A 20,501-nucleotide genomic window follows, 5' to 3' on the forward strand; every position below is an offset into this window, starting at 1 on the left:
CCTATTCTTTAATTCATTGTACTTATTTCTTTTCTTCCAATATTCTCAATTAATATTGTGATCAGCCACAATCGTCATATCAAATATTAGACCAGTTTTATTCTTTTTATCTAATACATATATGTCTGGTATTTTGTGATATTGTCATTCACTTTTATGCATTATTTGTTTGTTCAATATCATTGTGATGTCTTTATATTTGAACATTGTTTCATATGGGGTTTTTATATTGATTATTTCCTGTATATTTTCTTATCAATCAATATTATTATGCCAATATTGTCATGTTTTTCTATTTGTGATTTATTATGATAAATACAAGATAGTAGAATGTGCTCTACTGTTGCTATCTTGTCTTTACAAAGTGTTGAGTATTTCAATCTTTCATTTTTCATTATTTTTGTTTTTCTATACCCACAAAATATTGCTCCATCTTGCATTTTAGTTAATTTGAGAAATGCATTTTTTTAATATTGAATGACTTCCATGCTTTCACTGTAGTAGTTTTATCTACTCCTTTTGACTCATTTTAAATCGAACCGTTTTTTGATGTATTTATCATTAATATTTTATTTCTGCTACACTACTTCTAAAGAATATAATTAATTAAACGTAATAAAAATAAAATTACATAATTTAAAATAAATACTCAATTAAATATTGATACCTAAAACATAATCCCTTAATTTTTGCTTTATTTCGGATGATAAAAATGAGAATTGAATTCCATTTAAACATAATTGTTTCATAAATTCTTTTCCTTCTTGTTCATTATTATGACAATACGCTTGAATAGCATGTCTCATTTCATTAACCATACTTGTCCTAAATAATCCTCTATCATCACAACTAATAAATACCTTTCCTTTGAATAATGCTTTATTCATCATTGGATGTTTGTCATATCCCTTTATGCTTCTTGACACCATATTACTTGTTAAACACACTTCACATCCAATATTATTTTCATGCATTAATTCAATTGCTTTTTTATTTAAAAATATTCCATGTCCAACACGTGATGGATAACATTCTATTAATTTAACACATTCTTCATCATCAACCTTTTCTCCAATATGCATTGTGACTGGTAATTCTAATTCTTTTGCATGTTCCATCAATGGTATAATTTCTTTCCATGTTCCTTTGAATGGATTTCCACTTAATTCAATACCTCTAACAAATGGAGTTTTCTTTTGATATTCAGATGCTAATTCTATAGTTTCATATGCATCATTTAGTCTAGACCTATTTATAGAAAGAATTAAATAAGGATAGAATGGTGTTGTTTTAGTTCTTTGTTTTATATAATCTTCAAAAGCATTAACCACAGTATCAATATAATCTCTTTGACTATGACCTTCTAGTTTTCTTGGTGTTGTTCTTATCTCTGCAATAATAGTATTATCGTTATCATAATCTTCAAGGACTTGCATTGCTAAAATTTTAATTCTTTCTAATGAATTTGTAGCTTCATAAATTAAATCAAATGCTTTAAAACAATTAGATAATGCTTCTTCACAAGATGTTTTTGGAGATAAAATCGAGTCAATTAATTCAGTAATGTGAGTATTTTTGTGCCACAATTTAAGGGTGTCTTCTCTAATAGATCCATTCAAATGAGAATGTAATTCCACTTTAGGGAATTGTTGAATGAAAAGGTTCATAATGAATAAAAAAGAAAAAGATAGTAGGGTTAATTGAATGTATAGAAGTTTCTTTTTATCTTTAAAAAGAAAATTTCCTTTAAAAATAATGAGTTAAAAAGTTCGTAAAATGAAATGTCTCTTTTGAAATATTTTGTCTCTTCTACAATCACCGAAAACTAAAAATTGATAATTATTTAGTTAAAAATGAAATGGTATAATTCTCTTGTATTATCTATTATTTGCCCACCTGCTGCTGTTTATTGTAGATGTGGTGTTTGTGCAGATTTTATTGCGAATATTTGTCTTACATTATTATGTTATTTTCCAGGTTTATTTCATGCTGTTATAACTGTATTTTAATTGAATAATTTTATTAGACAATAAAGTAACAAAAAAGAATTAGATTATTTCATGAGTTGAGTAGTTTCATTTTGATCAGTAGCCTTACTATTTTGGTCTGGTGTTTTAATAACAAATATGAATAATAAACTTGATATTCCAGAAAGAAGAAAAGCAGGACAAACAATAAACATATAATAATTAGTGTGGTATTGATTAAGAGACTCTGAAGAATCTTTAGAGTCTTTATTTATTGAAATATTAATAATTATTGAAATAAGTTGTGATAATAATTGAGAAAGAGTTAAAGAATTATTAACTAATCCTACAAAAAATCCAAAGTCATCAGTTTTTACTACTTTTCTTGTTAGAGCATATGGTAAAGAAGTTAATTGACAATAACATAATCCAGAAGAGATAAGAGGTAAAAATGAAACAAAACATTGTAATACATCATTCTTAAATGATGAACGTGGGATATAATAAATAATAGCACATAACCCAGTTATAATATTAAAAGAAAACATTGTAAGAATAGGTTTTTTATTAATAATAAACAGAATTAATCCAGTTATTACAACAGTAATTCCAAAAATGAGTCTATTGAAATTAAAATAAAGAAATGATAAGTCTTGTTTATCTTCAAAAACATAATAGATGAAATATAACTGTGTATTCTCTTTAATTGGTGTCCATGCAAACCAACCAACAAATACTACAATAAGAATTAAACACATATTTTTATTAATTTGTTTTATTGAAGTCCAGATATTTTGAATATGTTCTTTAAATAAAATATTACCTGATGGATATGGTGATTCATTAACAAAATGACAAAATAAATAAACTGTTATTGGCATAACAAATAATGATATCACATTTAACCAAAAGGTTGTTATTAAACGTGCATTTGTTAAAAACATTTTGTCATGATTTGGTTGTGTTAAATAGATTAAACAAATAATTGAAGTTATTCCATAATAAATAACATTTCCTAACCCTAACATTACAGAACCAATTAGTGTTACTCGTGTTTGGTCAATCCAATCAAATTGATCTAATATAAATGAACGATATGAAACTTGAATTAAATTGATTCCAATTGCAACAATAATTTGAAAAATAACAAATAAACCGTCACAAAGACTTAACCCATTTAATTCATTAAAACTTATTGTTTTAAGAGTTACAGGAAGTAATGGATAAATAGAACAAATTAAAGTACCAAAACTTCCAACAAACCAAATACCAAGTCCTAAAATCATTATTGGTCTTCTTCTTCCATAACCAAATGTAGCATGATCACTAAGAGCGCCTATAATTGGTTGTAAGAAAAACCCAATAATTGGACCTATAGTCATTTTAATAACAGAATGTGCAAGAGAATCATATTGAATTGATTCATTTGTTAAAGAAGAATAATTATTAATGAAAAATAAATTAATAATTGGAATATTATCTATATAAGTTAATATTGAATTATTTAATTTAAATTACATTATTCAAACAAGAGAATTCTATTGAAAATTGTACACTGTTAACAAGAAAAAAATATATGATAAGTTTTAATGATAATGGTGTAACTTTCATTATTAATTTCAAATTAATTATTAACCCAAGAATTTTCTAATTTTTTATTCATTTTTATTCATAATTAATTTTCAAAAAGTATTAAATTGATTATTAATTTTCTACTTTTATTGGCTTAATTTGGGAATTTGGTAAACCAACCCATCTTCCTTCTGGATGAGCTTCCATTTTATCTACAGCTATTTTAATTTTAGCTGATGTAGCTGGTGTATTCAATCCAGGACACCCTGGTCCATAAGCACATCCTCCTTCACAAACCATAACTTCGACAAGATTACCAGTAATATTCTTTTTGAAATTCTTTAGTCTTTTAAAGTTTTCTTGAGAAAATCCATCAATAATTGTTGGTTTAATTACTCCATCTGGTACTTCTTTTGGAAGTAAAGATGCAACAGCAGATGCAACACCTCCACTTACAGCAAAGATTTTTCCTTCTTTATGTGCCTTATCGACAAAAGTATATGGTTGTACTTTACTTAAATCGATTCCACTTCCTTCAAATAAACCAAATATTTCATCAAATGTTAGACAATAATCAGTAGTAGAATCTTGTAAAGTTTCCCACCGTTTAGCATTACATGGACCAATAAAAACTGTAACAGTTTCTTGGTCTCTATCTTTGACTGCTTGAGTAGCAAAATGCATTGGAGTAGGAGTATGAGAAACATTTTCTTTTAACTCTGGCATGTGTTTATTAATGGCATTAATATATGCAGGACAACAAGAAGTTGTCATAAAGTCTTTTTTATTTTTAACAATACGTTCTTCAAATTCTTTTGCTTCATTTAATGCACATAAATCAGCACCATAACTAACATCTTCTACAGAAGTAAATCCAACTTGAATTAATCCACCTGACACTAAAGCTAAATCATATTTACCAAAATGAGCTGCGATAGATGGTGCTGGACATGCAACAACTTTCTTAGTTGGAAGTATTTTTAAAACATCAATAAGATTACTACGTGGAAGAATTGCTCCAAATGGACAAGCCCTCATACAACCTCCACAATTAATACATTTTTCAAAGTCAATTGTTTTAACTCCTTCTGGAGAATCTAACATTGCTCCACAAGGACATGCTTTTACACAAGGTACTGATTTAGATATGATTGCACCATATGGACAGAATTTGTAACATCTTCCACATTTAATACAATTATTTTGATTAATTACTGCTCTTCCATCTTCTCCAAATGAAATACATTTTTTTGGACAATTAACAGAACATGGACGAGATGTACAACCTTCACAAGCTTGTGTAACAAAATAACCATTAAAATGACATTTGTTACATCCTTTTTGTGAAATACCAAAAACTGGCTCATGTAATGAAGTTCTCTCTAATGCCTTTTGTGCATAAACATGGAGTGGTGTTATATCATCATACTCTCCATCAACAAATCCAAGGACAGATAAAACTTTTTCTCTATAGATACCTTCTTCTTGTTCTCTTGAATGAACAAATTTAGATGTTGGTTTCCATCCATCTCCATCAGTAAGAATAGTAGGTAATTTATCAATGTCTTCAATAAATCTACCACTCTTAAAACATTTTACAACTTCTGAAATAATTTTATTTCTAAGAGGAGTAAGTTGAGTACTCATAATGGAAGAGTACGTTTCTGACGAGATTTAAATACCAGAAATGAAAACAAATTACACTTTCGGAGATACTTCCTTATTATTCCATATGAAAAGGAGTTGAATTAATATCTGAATTTGATAAGTGAAAAGAAGAACTTTATTTTTCTATTTTTGTTAAATGATAATTAAATAATAAAATTATTATAAAAACATTATTTTTAATGAAGCTAAATTACGCTTAGGCTGAAACAAGATGTTTGGATTTCCAAACGTCTAATAAGTCTGAAGAAGCATCTGGGTTAGATAGATTACTAACATTTAAATAATGGCGCATTACAATAGCATCTTCTCCATCATTATAATATTTTTTATCAACTGAATGTTGTTTATAACCCATTGTTACTTCATACAAATGACGAGCAGGCTTATTACTTTCACGTACATGAAGAGTAACATATTCTGCACCAAAACATTCAATCATAGAATTTTCTGCAGCTCTTAGTAATTTTGTTGCTATTCCTAATCTTCTGTATGACCTTAATACACTAATTGAAGTGATATGACCAAAAGGAGTTGTTGAGTCTTCGTCCCTATAAATAAGTGGGTTATAAAAACAATTTCTTTATAAGTGAAATAAAAATGACAAACATCTTTGTTAAAACATAACCTACTACTTTCCCATCAACACATTCTGCTAAATATGTAATAGAAGGCCAAAGAAGAAGATGATAATAATAATATTTCATTGTATAATTTTCTGCTAAATTAATCAAATTAGCTCCTTGAAGTTTAGGAAGGTCTTCTGGCTAAAAGAAAATAAATATTTCTATTATACTCTTCATTAACAATACTATTAAAAGAAATCAAACTGTTGCACGTCTAATATTAATCATCAGGGTTTTATTTTTTTAGTTTTTTTTATTTTTGTTTTTTCTTTATTTTCGTTATATATAACACTTATATGTTTGATACTTCATAAAAACAAAATCTATTTATTTAATTCGGTAAAAAGATGAGTCGGTTCCCTCAAAATAATAATCCTCCGTTTAATCCTAATGGAAAAATACAAAATATAAATTTTATTCCTGTTACAAATGGACAAAGAGTTCCACATATAGTTACTGGAGTACCTCAAGGTAGTTCTGTTAGTTATCCATCAAATTTTCCAATGGTTGTAAGTACTGGAATAGCACCAATGGCTACCCCAAATCTTGGTCAAGGTCATATACCAACTACCTCACAATTAAGAACTGTAAATATTCAACCCATATCTTTAGGTAATAATTTTGCTATTCCAATCCAAGCAAATTTGCACGTCCCAACAAATGTTAAACGTGCCCAACAAATAGGGGCATTACATCTTTCACAAATAAATCAGCAAGCTCAGGTTATTCAACAAATGAATGCAAGACCACAATTTACTGTAGCTCAAGGTTTAGATATAACAAGACAAAATATAGTTTCTCAACAACAAAATATTGGATTACGTGGTCATGGTGGAATTGCAATACGTCCAGTACCACAGCCTATGTCTCGTGGACAAGTAATGCAAGCACGTGGAATGACACCTTCAATAGTTGGTAATCCTCAATTTGGTATGGCACGAACTCCAATAATGAGGACAAATTATGCAAGGCCAATTCCAACAGGAATACGTTTATCACAACAAGCATCTGTAAGAGCAATGGGAGTTCAACAACCAACAATAAAAATTGAACAACCTCAAATGTTTGGAAAAATAATTAGCAAACAACAACAGCCAATAGAAAGTCGTGCACCTCCAATTATTAATGAAGAAAAAAAACCTCAAATTCCTTCATCTGTACAAAATAAATTTATTCATCAAAAAATTATAAAACAAGGTCCAATTGAAGACCTTCCTCCTTCTCCTTTACCTACACAATCTCCTTCTATTATTCCTCAACACATACAACAACCAATTACTGCTAAACCATCATTAATGGAAACAACACCAAGTCCTCATATTCGTGTAGTTGAACCAATAAAACAAATTAATGTAAACATACCAACTGTAAATCAGGTTGCTCCTACTCCACGACCTATGAGTACTACTCAACACTCTGTTGTTTCCACACCAATACCAGTACCTGGAATTGATTTACGTCTTGAGAATTTTCAACAAAATTTTATTAAAGAAGTTCAATCTAAAACAACCAATTCTGTTTCTATTGTACCAAGAAAGAAATCAGAAAATCATTCAGAAGAACTAAATCAACAAAAAAGAGAAATCTTTAAAGAAGAAGTAGAAAAATCAATAGATACAACATCTATTCCAACTATTCCAAATTCATATCCAAAATTTGATGAATTTTTTACACAACTTCATTTATATTGTTTAAAAAATCCATTTTTCTATTATGAAATAGACAATGAATATTTATATGTAAAGACTAGATTAAATGATGAAATAGAAAATTTACAATATGGATTTGAATTTTTTATTAATGAAGCTAGTCATCAAACATTTCCAACAACTAAGAAATTAAATGGAGAACCTATTGATTTAATGGATTATGGAAAAGATGGAAATCTTCCACAAACAGTAAATGAATTAATGAATGGATTATTTAAAGTAATGAGAGAAGAATTAATGAGTTAAATTAAAAGAGAAAAGAAAGTATAACAAACAATCTTTATTTATTATTATATTAAATTATTTCAAGTTATGTTTTTCTTTTTAACGTCAAAAAAAAAAAATTGAAGCAAAACAAAATAATTAAACTAAATAAAATACAGAATAGAATTATAAAGTTCATGAATAAATGTAGATTAGAAAATGTTTTCCTTAGAAATGTATTATTTTATTTTCCAAATTTATATGAAATAATGAAATTTGAAAGTGTGTCAAAGTCATGTCAAATAGCGATTGTTTCAGTATATATTCATCCATATCAATTAACCAAGAAATATCCATTTCAAGTAATTATTAAAATATTTCCAAAATTACAAACCATTTATTTTAATCAACCATTTGTCGTACCAAAAAGAGTTGAATTAAAAAAAATTGATAATTTTGAAATTGAAAATTGGAATGAACATTTAGGATTTGGTATATTTTCAAAAAAATGGTTTGGAAATAAAGTACGATCTATTCACGTTAATAAAATGATTGCAAATATTATTTCATTATCAAATATTAATTATACTAAATTACAAAAAGTTATTGTTGATAGTTCAGTTACTGTTGAATTAATTCATTCAATTATTAATATTGAATCAGTTCAACAAATGATTTGTTATTTAGATAATGAAAGTTCATTTGAATTATTATGTGGTATTATTCAAACAAATAATGAAGAAAGAAAAAAAATATGTCATTCAATATTATCAGTTTCTATTGTATTTCATTCAATATGTAATGAAAAAATTATAGGATGTTTATTACATAAAAAACCTACAAATATTTCTATTGTATTATTTGGTAAAAATATATGGAATGATGTATCACAACATATTATTTGTTTTCCTTCACAAAGTATATGTCGTTATAGAATCAGCCCAACACCAGTTGAAATTTATGATGCTGTTCAATTTAAATTAATTGATCCAGTTATTAATCATATTATTACTGAAAATATTTCACGTGCAGAAATATTATTTAGTAATAAAATAAGACAGAGAAAAAATGATTTCTCTAATTTAATTAATTTAAAAACATTACTTATTGATTTAGCATCATCTGATATTATACTTCCAAAATCTTTAATTCAACTCTCATTAATAAGATGTAAATGTTTTATTCAATTTAATTCATCTCAATTAACTCGATTTATTTTAGATACTTGTGAATGTAAAGGAACTCTTGATATATCGTGTATAACAGCTTTAAAAGTTCTTAATGATAAAAGTCATTTTAATTTTATTAAAAATAATATAAATTATAAACGAGAATTACCTATTGATCTCTCAACTATTATCACTCTTCATCTTCCTGATAGATGGTTTATATCAAGAAAAGTAGTGTTACAAATTAATAATATTTCTATTTGTTATCCAACATTTGTTATAATACAAATAGAAAAAGGAGAAATGAGTTTTCGAGGAATTGGAAGAGAACCAATATCAATTCATATGGAAAAATTTAATTTTTATAACTTCAATTTAAAAGAAACAATAAATATTAAAGAATTTATTGTTGGTGATATTACAGGAACGTTAATTATTAATAGAGAAAATACTAACTGTAATTTTATATGCAAATATGTTCATTATTATGAGGGAGAACATCATTTAAAGTCTTTTAATTATGAAAAAACTGATGAAAGAAATGTAATTTAATAATTTTATAAAATTTAAAAAAATTTAAAAAATATAAAGAAAAAAAAAATATTTCATAATAATTTCAATTAAAAAAAAAACCCTCTTTTTTTTAAACTCAAAAAGAAAAAGAACTTTATTTGAAATGAGTGCACCTGATATTGATAATCCAAAATTACATTGTAGAATGTTAGAACAAAAATTTCCTAATGAAGATGACCTTTGTTTAGTTACTGTAGTATCTTCAAGTGAAATGGGAACATATGTTGCATTAAAGGAATATGATGATATTCAAGGTATGATTCCTATGTCAGAATTATCAAGAAAAAGATATAAACAAACTCGTTTAACACGTGTTGGAAAAGAAGAAGTTGCTACAGTTATTCGTGTAAATTCAGAAAGTGGATTTATTGATCTTTCATTAAAACGAACAACTCCAGAAGAAAAATCAGCATTTCTTACAAAATATACAAAGAATAAAGAAGCACATTTAATTATGAGATTAATTGCAAAAAAAGCTGATGTTTCAATGGAAGAATTATATACTATGTTTGGATGGCCATTAGCTAAAAAATATGGTACTCTTCATGATGCTTTTAGAAAGAGTTTAACTGAACCTGATGTTTTTGAACCATATGGAATTCCAGCTAATATATTAGATGCATTACGTCAAACTATTTCGCATTATATGACTATTCAACCATTAAAATTCCGTGCAGATATTGAAGTAAGTTGTTTTGCAATTGGAGGAGTTGAATCAGTTAAAAGAGCATTATTAAAAGGTGTAGAATCAGCAGGTGATTCAGGATTAGTTATTAAATTAGTTTCATCTCCATTGTATGTATTATTCCTTACTCTTCCAGAAAGACAAAAAGGAATGGAAATAATGTATGCTGCAGTTGCTGCTATTAAAGCACAAATTGAATCTGAAGGAGGATCTTGTGTAGTAAAAAGAGATCCATGTGTTGTTTCTAAAGAAGAAGAAATTGAAGAAAATGAAGATACAACTGAAGATGCTAATTCTCAAGATGCAGAAGATGAATAAATTTTTTTAATTGAAACAAATTTTAATTTTATAAATCTTTTTGGATTATTTTAAATTAGAAATAATAAATGAATTTGAAATGATGTATTACAATGAATTAAAATCAAGATTGGATATATACCATTTCTTATAATGTGTTCCTATAAAAACTAAACTATGAATTACTCCAGGTAACCAGAAGAAGAAAGTTAAAATAATATTTATATAAACTGGTAATGAACATTTATTCATAAGTACTATTGGTACAGGTGGACATATAAATGATAGAAAAATTAAACACCAACATTTTAAATGACAATACATCAAATAAAAAATTTTTGAAATTATTAGTTTTTATAAAAGGGTTTAAATTCTTTCGTATTTAAAAGTAATATTGCTTTTCTTTTTAACTCCAACTATTCAAAGGTCTTTAATGAATAATCCTATTTATTTTTTTTTAGGTTCTTTTAACTTTATAAAAGAAGATAAATTCAAGAAATCAAGAATATTTAAATGTAATTAGTTTATTAACTGATTTATTATTATTTATTCTTTTTTTTTGTGTGTGTTTTTAATGTAATAAAATATTGTATTAGAAAATTTGAATGTTAGAATCACAAATAATAATTAAACTAAATTAGATTAGAAATCAAAATGAGTAATTGCATATGTTCTAAAATGATTACAAATATAGTACTCTGCATAAATAATACCTGGTACCCAAAATAATAAACAAAGAACTAAACTAATCCAAAACTCTTTTTTAAATTTTCTCATTATTAATATTGGAAGAGGTGGAAGTATTATTGCAATTAGTCCAAAGAGAAAACATTTTCCACTAGTATACATCTCTTTATTTGAAATGAATAGATTTCAATTTTAAAGATTTTTTAAGTTTAATTTGAAAAAAGACTTCTGTTGCTTTGAGTTGTAAAGAGAATTTTAAACAGAATTTTCTAATTAAATTTCAGTATTTCCTTTTTGTTGTTAAAAACATTTTATGAATTTTTTTAAATAAAAAATAAAAAATTGTTTGAAATAACATAATAATAATTAATGAATAACAAAAAAATTAAATAATAAAAAATAAATAAAACAAAAAAAAACAGATTAAAGTATGAAGAGAAGAGTAATCACATTAATTCTCATATTCTCAACTATCCTCGCTATGGTTCCATTTATTCTTTGGCTAATTGGAAATGACAGATATTCTTTTACTATAGAAAAAATGAATAATCCTTCAAATATAAAACCTATTTTTTATCTTAAACCTTCATCATTTTGTGATAAGTTAAAGTTAAAATCAACAGAAATAATTGTTTATTGTTCTGGACTCGTATCAACTGACATTCCTGGTCAATATAATATTGAGGTAGAAGAAAACATACCTGAATCAAAACTATATATTTCTAATGAAAGAACATTAAAATATACTTCCAATAACGTAAATACATTGTCAGAGTTATTACTTGAACTTTTCCCACAATTTCCTCCAAAAGTATTACATTCAAGAGAAATATCAGATTGGTGTTTTACATTATCAAGTGAAGATAGTATTTCTCAAACAAATATTTTAAAAGTTATTAATAAACTTCAATCTTATTTCCCTCTTCATTACCGTTTCACTTCTATTACCGAAAAACAACACTCAACAGAGTTAAATTATGCTGACATGAATTGTTTATATCGATTTAATTTATTACTTTCATCAAATATCACTCACTTACATTTCGAAAATTACAAAGCAACTGGTCCATTAAGTCAAGTAGAAAAGTCAGTTGTTGGTTACTTCAGACATATATTAGAAATTCCTACAATTAAAAATCCATTAATCATCACTGACTATTCTCATTCAAATGGATTCCTTTCATTAGAGTTGGATAATGTTATGAGGCAGTTAACAATAGAACAATTGTATACAACGATTTCTCTTATTCATTCTTTTGAAGAAATTACTAAAGAAGAGATTTTTGTTCCTCTTCCTAAATCATTAGCAGATAAAGCCACTTCAATTCCACCTCAATTAAACCAAATACTCCATTCTCAAAACCTTTTTTCTGCCTTCTCTAAATCACAAACATTAATGGCAGAAGCTCATACAGTTGCTTATTCAGAAGATTTTTTTGCTATTCTTTTCTTCCCAATTGAACATAAAATTGCTTGTCTTCTTCCTCTCTTTGGTCCAGTCCTTCTTTTATTGATTAAGTCATTATTCCAGACGTACAAAAAATAAGTCAATACTTCTTAATTTTATTTATGATTCTGTTAATAATATTGGAGATATTATTTGTACAAATCCAACACTACAACAAAAGAATATGAAGATAAATGAAAACAAACATTTTGTTATTCTTGATTAAAAGTAATTAGACTCTTTCTTTATTGTTATTAAGTTCATCAATTGAGAAGAAGAAGAAGAAGAAAGGAAAGATAAGAATAAGAATAAGATATGAATAAAGAAAGAGAAATAAAGAAAAAGACACAAGAAGATAATAAAAAACACAAAATTCAATTTAGTTGTAAAATAATTTTCTTTGTTATAAACCATAAAAATGAGAAAATAAAATGAACTTTAAAAATGAAAGGAAAAAAAATATTGTATGTAATATGGTAAAATAAAACTATACGTATCAATCTTTAAAAGATAAGTTCTGAAAAAAAACTATTTAATAGAATAGTTAAGATTGAGAATTGTATCTTGTTTTAGTTTATATTATTCTTAGAAAAGAAGAGAAAAAGAGGAAATGGAATTATTATATAAAATAGTACTTTTATTTCTTGTACATTTTAATTCATAATTCATTCTTTCAATAGGAAATTTTTATTACCAAAAAATAAAGTCAAAACAAAAGACGAAAAATAATAAGTATTAATTTGGAGTAATTTCCATTGAACAACCTGTATTTTTTTTGTTGTCTTCTTGGTGATAATCTTTAGTAGGATCAACTCGTTTTGCTTGTCTTCTTTTATTAATTGCATAACCAATATAATATACTATTTCTTCAATAATTAGACATAATACCATCACTATAATAGCAATGTAAATTTGAATATAATTATTGTTCATATAAGTACATAATAATCCACTTATTAAAGGTAATAATGCATTTCCTAAACCTCCAACACATTCACTAATACCCATAAACATTGATTTACTTGATTCACTTGCTCTCATTGAATAATATGTTGATGTTTGATATGCAAATCCACCAGCTAAACCACCCAGAAAAGCTAAGAACCAATTAACATATGGTTGAGCAGAAAGACCAAGTGTAATCAAAAACATTAAATAGAAGAATTGGAATAATAAAAGTAAACTTCTCATATAAATCCAGAATGTAGAGAAAGACATTATTGCCATTACAAGAGTTTGAGCAATAAAATAACAGAAAAAAATAATGCCAATATACATCTCAACAGTGTTTTGTCCAAATGGAATAGTAATATCTTTGTCTTTAGCTAAAGTTACATATGAATTAGAAAGAATTGCAGAAGTACCATAAACACCAAGTTGCATAACATAACCAAGATAAATATAAGTTTTATTTTTATAATCATTTACATTCCATTTAACTTTGATGTCATTTATATTGTTTGTTTCTTCATGAATTTGTATTTCAGATGATGATTTAGTATCTTGTAACTCTGAAGGTGTTGAATTTACCATTTCTACAGGAATATTTACTTCATGTGAACCTTGTTGGTGAACTGTAAATTCTACAGTAATATCACTTACTTCTTTAGGCTTTGTTTTCTCTTTTTTCATCTGTTTTATTTTCTCTCTAATTCGTTTTGGATGAGTAAATGGATATAATAACATATTTATAGCAACAATACCAATACAGATATACAACGCATTAGTTCCTAAAGCTCCTTTTAACATTCCTCCGAATAAAAATCCAAGAGCTTTACCAATTGACCATGAAACTTGATATAATGAAGTGTTTCTATTCTCACATCCAAGAGGCGCTTCAAATCCTACTGTTCCTGTAGTTACTGGCCAAAAGAAGGCAGTACAAAAAGGCCAAATAGCAACTGAGATATAAAGAACAAAAAATGTATTAGGCCATATAAGAATAATTGCTACGGCAACTACAAAGAAACACATTGCTATCCTAATAAGAATATATGGATTAAATTTATCACCTAACTTACCACAAATAGGAGAGATAATAGAATAAATAACAAAAGCAGTTGTCTGTAATAAAGAAAGGTCCAATGTAGACCCACCCATATCAACACATTTCAATGGAACTACAAGCCAATAAAAATAAGATGCAAAATTAAACATAAATCCAGCTAAACAAGCCCGAGGAAAATTCCAAAATAAAGAAGAGATTAATTCAATGATTTTGTTCATTATTAATTTATTATATCTAATAAATTGTAATATCTTTTCTTAGTGAGTTAGAAGAAAGTTTAAAAGAAATTCACTATTTGATAAACCACCTTTGTTGCTTATTGTTACCAAGAAATTGATCTTTATTGTTTCTTTTTGATAACGTGTTAATTGTATAAATATTTTCGCAGAAGTTTATTTCTTAACAAATTGACAAAATTTGAATAAAGTCACAATTTATATTAACAAAAATAATGTTAGTTTTTAAGAAAGAAAATGATTGAGAACTTTCTTCATCTGGAAAATATTCCCATCACATGAACCAACTGCTTGTTAAACTTTTTGAGTTCCAATTAGATAAAATTTTTTATAATTTGAGGTTAAATATTTAAAAAAGTCAATAATAACCGATGATGGTTTGATACTATTTTCAAATAAACAATGAAATAGTATGATAATTTTATCCAATAGAATTATTTCTAAGAGAGTAGGTACTTAAGAAGTATATTATTTATAAATCTTGTTTCTTATTATACTACTAAGAATAAAATAAAATATTTTCTCTTCATAAATTTTTCATAATTATTTTCCGTATCGTATTTAAGTAAATTCATCAACAGAAATTTGAATGTTTTAATTATACTTAAATAAACTAATTTGTTCAATAATAATACCTTTGGATATTTGAGTATTTCTTAGTGAATGAAGTAGAGATAAATTTCTTTGTTACAATGTTTTTGTATTGTTATTCTCAATAATTTTTTCTTGAGTATAGAATAAGTGTGGTATTGAAGAATTGTATGGTGAGTTACTTCCATTTTGTAAGAGTCTTTTAAAAAAGATTTCGATACATACAATCTAATATTTCGTGTTTATATTGATTTAGCCATTCATTATCATTATTTAATAACTTTAATTCATGAGACTTTTTATATGGAATAATAAATATATCATTTTCAATTAAATAGGTTCTTAATGACTTCCTCAAAATTCATTTATTTCTGATAAATTCGGAGTAAGAAGATAGTTTTAGTATACTCTTGGAACTTAAGAAAATTAATATAATCATATTTGTTAATAGTATGAAGAAGTTAACTTCTTAAGACTCTGCCCCAATATCTGTGGACTGTTTCTTCTAATTTTTGTTTAAAAATTTGATACTGATTTTCTTCAAACTCATCTTTTAATTGAATACCAAGAATGAAAATTACATTGGTGAATAATAACCACTTTATCTAACACGAATAAGTTCAGAGTATATAATATTTTCTAATTCTCGTTGTTAGCAAGAGTTATTATATGAGAATATATAAATTCTCATCTGTGTTACGTTTTCAAGTCTCTTGTTATTAGTTATAAGTAGCTGTTTGAAATTTTAAGATTGTTGGTTATCAAATGCTCAATTTTTTGTGATTGTTTAGTTGTTAGTGTTATGATGGTTTTTTATTTTTATTAAGATAAACAGAAAAATCGTAATCTTAAAAGTATAAAGAATTAATCAAAACTATAAGGATATTTACAAAATACTATTGAATTACTATATAAAGGGTTGTAGAGATAATACAACTTAAATCTCAAGATAAATGCCAAGAAGAATTGTATCAAGTCACCAACCAATAACAATCAATGAACCGAAACCAACTGAAACCGAAAAACCAATCGAAGAGAAGAAAAAAAGTGAAACCCAAACGATAGTTGCTGGTGACTTTGAGTTGTTTGAAGATAAAGGAATTGACACTAAAGTTATTGCCCCTAAAAAACATACAACAACTAAACCTACGAAGAGAGATATTGCAGTTCAGAAAGAAGTCACAAAACTAATTGAAACAGGAAAAATTTCACAAACAAAACCTGTAGGACATAAAACAAAATACACGAATATTTGGGGAGGTAACTCACAACAAGAACCAAACCTTAGTAATTTGAAAATGCCATCAATTAATCCAAAAAATCCAATGTGGCATCCTGAAAGAAAGTTTGTCAAAAAATTGACAAACCAAACCCGATATAAATTAAATGGTGTTATTGGACCAATGAAAGCAAAGAAATTAGCAATGGATAAAAAAGGAAAAAAATAAAATGTCAAAAGACAATTCTATAGATTGAACTGATTTTTAGTCAAATAATTATTTTTATTTTTTTATGTAATGGTTAATAGTTTAAAAAAGGATTTATTTATATTTATAACATTTAGAAGATAAACACGTCATCGATTGAAATAAATAAGAAACAATAAGAAGAAGAACCATAAAATATAAAAAGTAAATTAATAAAAAGTTATGAATCTGATAACGAACCCTAGTAATACAAGAAACTGAACTGAAATATTATTCACATCACCATTTAATGCCAGCACAAAATACTCAAAAGAAGGATCTCTCAAAGAAGGTTGAAAAGAAACCAGAGAGTGAACCAAAGAAAGAAAAGAAAACTTTCACTGCTTTTGTTGCTAAAGTAAAAAGTAACAACAGTCTTACCTTATCATCTAAGAAAGATGATAAAAGGAGTACCGTTGTATTAGCATATGTTGATCTTCCAAGATATGATGCCAAAGAGAAGAAAGAAGAGGCATTTGCTTATGAAACCAACGAAATATTAAGAAAAAAATTGGTCACTGGTAAAGAAGTTAAATTTGAAGTTGTTTCAGAACATCAAGGTATTCCAAAGGCTGTAGTTCCATTTGTTAGAAAAGAAAATATTGTATGCACATTAATTGAAAGTGGATACGCTTCATTAAAGATTAAAGGAAAAGGAAAAGAATTTAGTCAATACTTTGATGCAGAACAAAAAGCAAAAGATTCACACAGAGGTATTTTCAGTGAGGATATGATTAAGATTGCTAAGAAGAGACCAGAAAATATATTCTTTAATGAAAAGGAAATTAGTGAATTAAAAGGAAAGACAATTCAAGGACATATTAAGAGAGTTGAAGCTCCATCACATTATATTATTGAAGATACAAACAGAAGAAGATTTAAAGTAGTATTATACGGAGTTAATCAAATGCTTAGATACAACACTGAAAAAGATGTATTTGATTTTGATGACGATGCTAAGGATGCTATGAAATATATTAATAGATCTTTCAATCAAAGAGATGTTACAGTTAAAGTTATTGAAACTTCTCAACGTGTTGCTTATGCTCAACTTTCTGTTGAAAAGAAAGATGTTGCAGAAGAATTATTAAGATCAGGATTTGTTGTATGCAGTAAATTAGAAAATGCTACTGAAGAAATTAAACAAAAATATCAAGCTGCTGAAAAAGAAGCTAAAAAAGAAAAGAAAGCAAGATGGACTGAATTTGATCAAGCTGCTGAAGATGCTATTATTGCTAAAAGACAACAAAGATTAAAGGAACTTGAAGATAGAAGAAAGAATGCTAAGATAATTTCAGGAGCTGAAATTATTTACATTGGAAATCACATCAAAGCTAAGAAAGGAAATGAAGAATATAATATTCATCTTGCATCTGTTAGACCAGTATTCAAAAAGAATGATAAAGAATTTAATGATCTTGTCCAATTCAGAATTAAAGAATGCCTTAGAAAACTTATTGTTGGAAAGAAGTTTGAAGCTAAAGAGTGTTATAAAAGAAGTTTCACAAAAGAAGATAAAACAATTGAAGAAGTTTTCTATGATGTTTATGCTTCTGGAAAGAATGTTGCTGTTACATTAATTAAAGAAGGGCTTGTTGTTTTAGAAAAGACACGTGATGAATTCTATCAATCATTTGATTATAAACTCCTCTCAGAAACACCAAAAGGAGAATACAAAGAAAAGGTTGTTACTCAATATCCAGCAGAAAAAAGAGAATCAATTAAAGATGTTTTCCTTAACAATAGTTTCAATTGTATTGTTGAAAGAGTTATTAATGTATGCAAATATGTTATTTATATTCCAGAAAAAGATTGTAGAATGACAGTAGTTCTTTCACATTGTAGAATTCCAAGAGATGATGAAAATGAAGAACTTAAGAAATTCAATGAAGAATCAAAAGCAGCTGTAAGAGCTCTCTTTGGATTAAATGAAGTTACTGTTGATTTTAGAGAATTCTTTAAAGGAAATTTCTGTGTTGATATTCTTAGTAAGAAGTTTGATCTTTGTGATCTTGTTTTAAGCAAGGCATATGCTCAATTCTCTGGAAGAGATATTCCAGAAAATATTGCAGAAATGAAAGAAAATCAAGAAGGTATCTATAAATTTGCTGGAGCTAAAAAAGAGGGTGAATCTAAACCAGTTAGACCAGTTAAAGTTGTTAAAGAAGTTCATAGAGAAATTAAGTTTGGTGAAGGAAAGAATGTCTACATTACTGGATTTGATGGATCAATGATTTATTATTATGAGAAAGTTGCTGATGCTAAGTTTATTGAAGAATTAAGCAATAAATTAAAGAAATGCAACAAAGGATCAGTTGAACAAAAAGATGGACAAAAATGTGTTGTTGAGATTAAAGGTGTTCAATACAGAGCTATTATTACTAAAGCTGTTCCAACTGCTAATGTTGTTAAATGCATTGATACTGGTGCAGTTATTGTTTGTGGTAAGAATAAATTAAAACCACTTAAAGAAGAATATGAAAATATTGAAGTTACAGTTAAGTCAATTGCTCTTGCTGGTGTTAAGACACTTGTCAGAGGAAAAGATGTTGATTTTGATGCTATGATTAATGCTGTTTCTTCTTTCTTCAATAAAGAAGCCACTATGTTTGTTGCTACTATTAATGATAAAGAAGTTGCTAAAGTTGTTGTTGGAGATGTTTGCATTAACAATATGCTTATTGAAGAAGGTCTTTCTATTCTTGATAGATTTTTCAATGATAACAGTGACTGGGGACGTGCTATGACTTCTGCACAATCTGCTGCTAAAGACAAACATCTTAATGTCTGGAGATACGGAGAAATTGATGATGATGAAGAAAAGGACAAGCATTAAACAAAACTAATTTGAGAAATCCTTTTTTGGTGATTTTTGTTTTACAATATTTTGAAGAATTGTTTTTTTATTGAAGCAATGTTGTAGTTATATCATAAAAATATTTTTAATCTTTTTGTTATTCAAATAGAATTAATCAAAAAATATTTGAAAATATCAGAAAAAACTTTTTTTTCTATTTCATAAATTAAAATTTTTTTCTCTATTTTAGGAATATATAAATCGTTTTAATGAAAATTAAAAAGAAATAATTTAAGAGATTTACAAATAGAAAAACAGTGAAATGAGTAATATGACATGGGGTATACTTATTGGACTTGAGTCAACAACACCTAATATTTTATTAAAAGAAGAAGTAGAAAATATTGGGAGAGAGAGAATAGACAAAGAAAAATATATTATAAGTAGTAATCATTTTACAATCACAAGAAGACAACAAAATAACGAAAGTCAATGTTTTATATTAACTGACACATCTTCAAATGGAACATTTCTTAATGATGAAAATAAAAGATTAGAAAAAAAAAGTGAAACAGTTATAAATTCATTTGATGTTATTTATGTTGTTAAAGTTTGTCAACAAGAAAATACAATAATAGAACCTATTTCATTTTTATTTATTGATACATTAACATTCAATACAATTAATTCAAAAACTCAATTATTTGATAAATATAAATTTGGTAAATTGTTAGGATGTGGTAGTTTTGGAAAAGTGTTTCAAGTAATAACTACAAATGAAAAATCCCAGAAAAGAGCACTT

At 26.5% G+C, this 20,501-nt stretch overlaps 12 protein-coding genes across 12 annotated transcripts, besides 1 other annotated feature; 6 read left to right on the top strand and 6 right to left on the bottom strand.

Moving 5' to 3' along the window:
- Nucleotides 1–527: part of a repeat region that runs on past the window's edge.
- Nucleotides 528–653: 126 nt separating this feature from the next.
- On the bottom strand, nucleotides 654–1,667 carry EHI_005040 (adenosine deaminase, putative; the record flags this gene model as incomplete). The annotated part of the gene is made up of 1 exon (XM_647744.1): nucleotides 654–1,667. One exon carries the CDS (start codon nucleotides 1,665–1,667, stop codon nucleotides 654–656), a length of 1,014 nt encoding a protein of 337 aa, XP_652836.1.
- A 386-nt stretch (nucleotides 1,668–2,053) lies between these two features.
- On the bottom strand, nucleotides 2,054–3,578 carry EHI_005050 (sucrose transporter, putative; the record flags this gene model as incomplete). Its single annotated transcript, XM_647746.2, has 2 exons — nucleotides 2,054–3,447; nucleotides 3,497–3,578. 2 exons carry the CDS (start codon nucleotides 3,576–3,578, stop codon nucleotides 2,054–2,056), a joined length of 1,476 nt encoding a protein of 491 aa, XP_652838.2.
- Nucleotides 3,579–3,650: 72 nt separating this feature from the next.
- On the bottom strand, nucleotides 3,651–5,186 carry EHI_005060 (Fe-hydrogenase, putative; the record flags this gene model as incomplete). The annotated part of the gene is made up of 1 exon (XM_647747.2): nucleotides 3,651–5,186. The coding sequence occupies one exon, from the start codon at nucleotides 5,184–5,186 to the stop codon at nucleotides 3,672–3,674; it is 1,515 nt and encodes a 504-aa protein (XP_652839.1). The 3' UTR covers nucleotides 3,651–3,671.
- Nucleotides 5,187–5,403: 217 nt separating this feature from the next.
- On the bottom strand, nucleotides 5,404–6,058 carry EHI_005070 (acetyltransferase, GNAT family; the record flags this gene model as incomplete). Its single annotated transcript, XM_647748.1, has 3 exons — nucleotides 5,404–5,755; nucleotides 5,814–5,971; nucleotides 6,035–6,058. 3 exons carry the CDS (start codon nucleotides 6,056–6,058, stop codon nucleotides 5,404–5,406), a joined length of 534 nt encoding a protein of 177 aa, XP_652840.1.
- Nucleotides 6,059–6,177: 119 nt separating this feature from the next.
- On the top strand, nucleotides 6,178–7,785 carry EHI_005080 (uncharacterized protein; the record flags this gene model as incomplete). The annotated part of the gene is made up of 1 exon (XM_647749.1): nucleotides 6,178–7,785. One exon carries the CDS (start codon nucleotides 6,178–6,180, stop codon nucleotides 7,783–7,785), a length of 1,608 nt encoding a protein of 535 aa, XP_652841.1.
- Nucleotides 7,786–7,940: 155 nt separating this feature from the next.
- On the top strand, nucleotides 7,941–9,464 carry EHI_005090 (uncharacterized protein; the record flags this gene model as incomplete). The annotated part of the gene is made up of 1 exon (XM_647750.1): nucleotides 7,941–9,464. The coding sequence occupies one exon, from the start codon at nucleotides 7,941–7,943 to the stop codon at nucleotides 9,462–9,464; it is 1,524 nt and encodes a 507-aa protein (XP_652842.1).
- A 124-nt stretch (nucleotides 9,465–9,588) lies between these two features.
- On the top strand, nucleotides 9,589–10,488 carry EHI_005100 (eukaryotic translation initiation factor 2 alpha subunit, putative; the record flags this gene model as incomplete). Its single annotated transcript, XM_647751.1, has 1 exon — nucleotides 9,589–10,488. One exon carries the CDS (start codon nucleotides 9,589–9,591, stop codon nucleotides 10,486–10,488), a length of 900 nt encoding a protein of 299 aa, XP_652843.1.
- Nucleotides 10,489–11,109: 621 nt separating this feature from the next.
- EHI_005110 (uncharacterized protein) lies at nucleotides 11,110–11,316 on the bottom strand (the record flags this gene model as incomplete). Its single annotated transcript, XM_001913610.1, has 1 exon — nucleotides 11,110–11,316. The coding sequence occupies one exon, from the start codon at nucleotides 11,314–11,316 to the stop codon at nucleotides 11,110–11,112; it is 207 nt and encodes a 68-aa protein (XP_001913645.1).
- Nucleotides 11,317–11,584: 268 nt separating this feature from the next.
- Nucleotides 11,585–12,700, top strand: EHI_005120 (uncharacterized protein; the record flags this gene model as incomplete). The annotated part of the gene is made up of 1 exon (XM_647752.1): nucleotides 11,585–12,700. The coding sequence occupies one exon, from the start codon at nucleotides 11,585–11,587 to the stop codon at nucleotides 12,698–12,700; it is 1,116 nt and encodes a 371-aa protein (XP_652844.1).
- Nucleotides 12,701–13,336: 636 nt separating this feature from the next.
- EHI_005130 (transporter, major facilitator family) lies at nucleotides 13,337–14,827 on the bottom strand (the record flags this gene model as incomplete). The annotated part of the gene is made up of 1 exon (XM_647753.1): nucleotides 13,337–14,827. One exon carries the CDS (start codon nucleotides 14,825–14,827, stop codon nucleotides 13,337–13,339), a length of 1,491 nt encoding a protein of 496 aa, XP_652845.1.
- A 1,562-nt stretch (nucleotides 14,828–16,389) lies between these two features.
- EHI_005140 (uncharacterized protein) lies at nucleotides 16,390–16,884 on the top strand (the record flags this gene model as incomplete). Its single annotated transcript, XM_647754.1, has 1 exon — nucleotides 16,390–16,884. The coding sequence occupies one exon, from the start codon at nucleotides 16,390–16,392 to the stop codon at nucleotides 16,882–16,884; it is 495 nt and encodes a 164-aa protein (XP_652846.1).
- Nucleotides 16,885–17,152: 268 nt separating this feature from the next.
- On the top strand, nucleotides 17,153–19,738 carry EHI_005150 (uncharacterized protein; the record flags this gene model as incomplete). Its single annotated transcript, XM_647755.1, has 1 exon — nucleotides 17,153–19,738. The coding sequence occupies one exon, from the start codon at nucleotides 17,153–17,155 to the stop codon at nucleotides 19,736–19,738; it is 2,586 nt and encodes an 861-aa protein (XP_652847.1).
- Nucleotides 19,739–20,501: the final 763 nt, after the last annotated feature.

The sequence above is a fragment of the Entamoeba histolytica genome, genomic scaffold, assembly GCF_000208925.1.
Source record: "Entamoeba histolytica HM-1:IMSS scf_1104750516339 genomic scaffold, whole genome shotgun sequence".
Lineage (NCBI taxonomy): Eukaryota > Evosea > Mastigamoebida > Endamoebidae > Entamoeba > Entamoeba histolytica.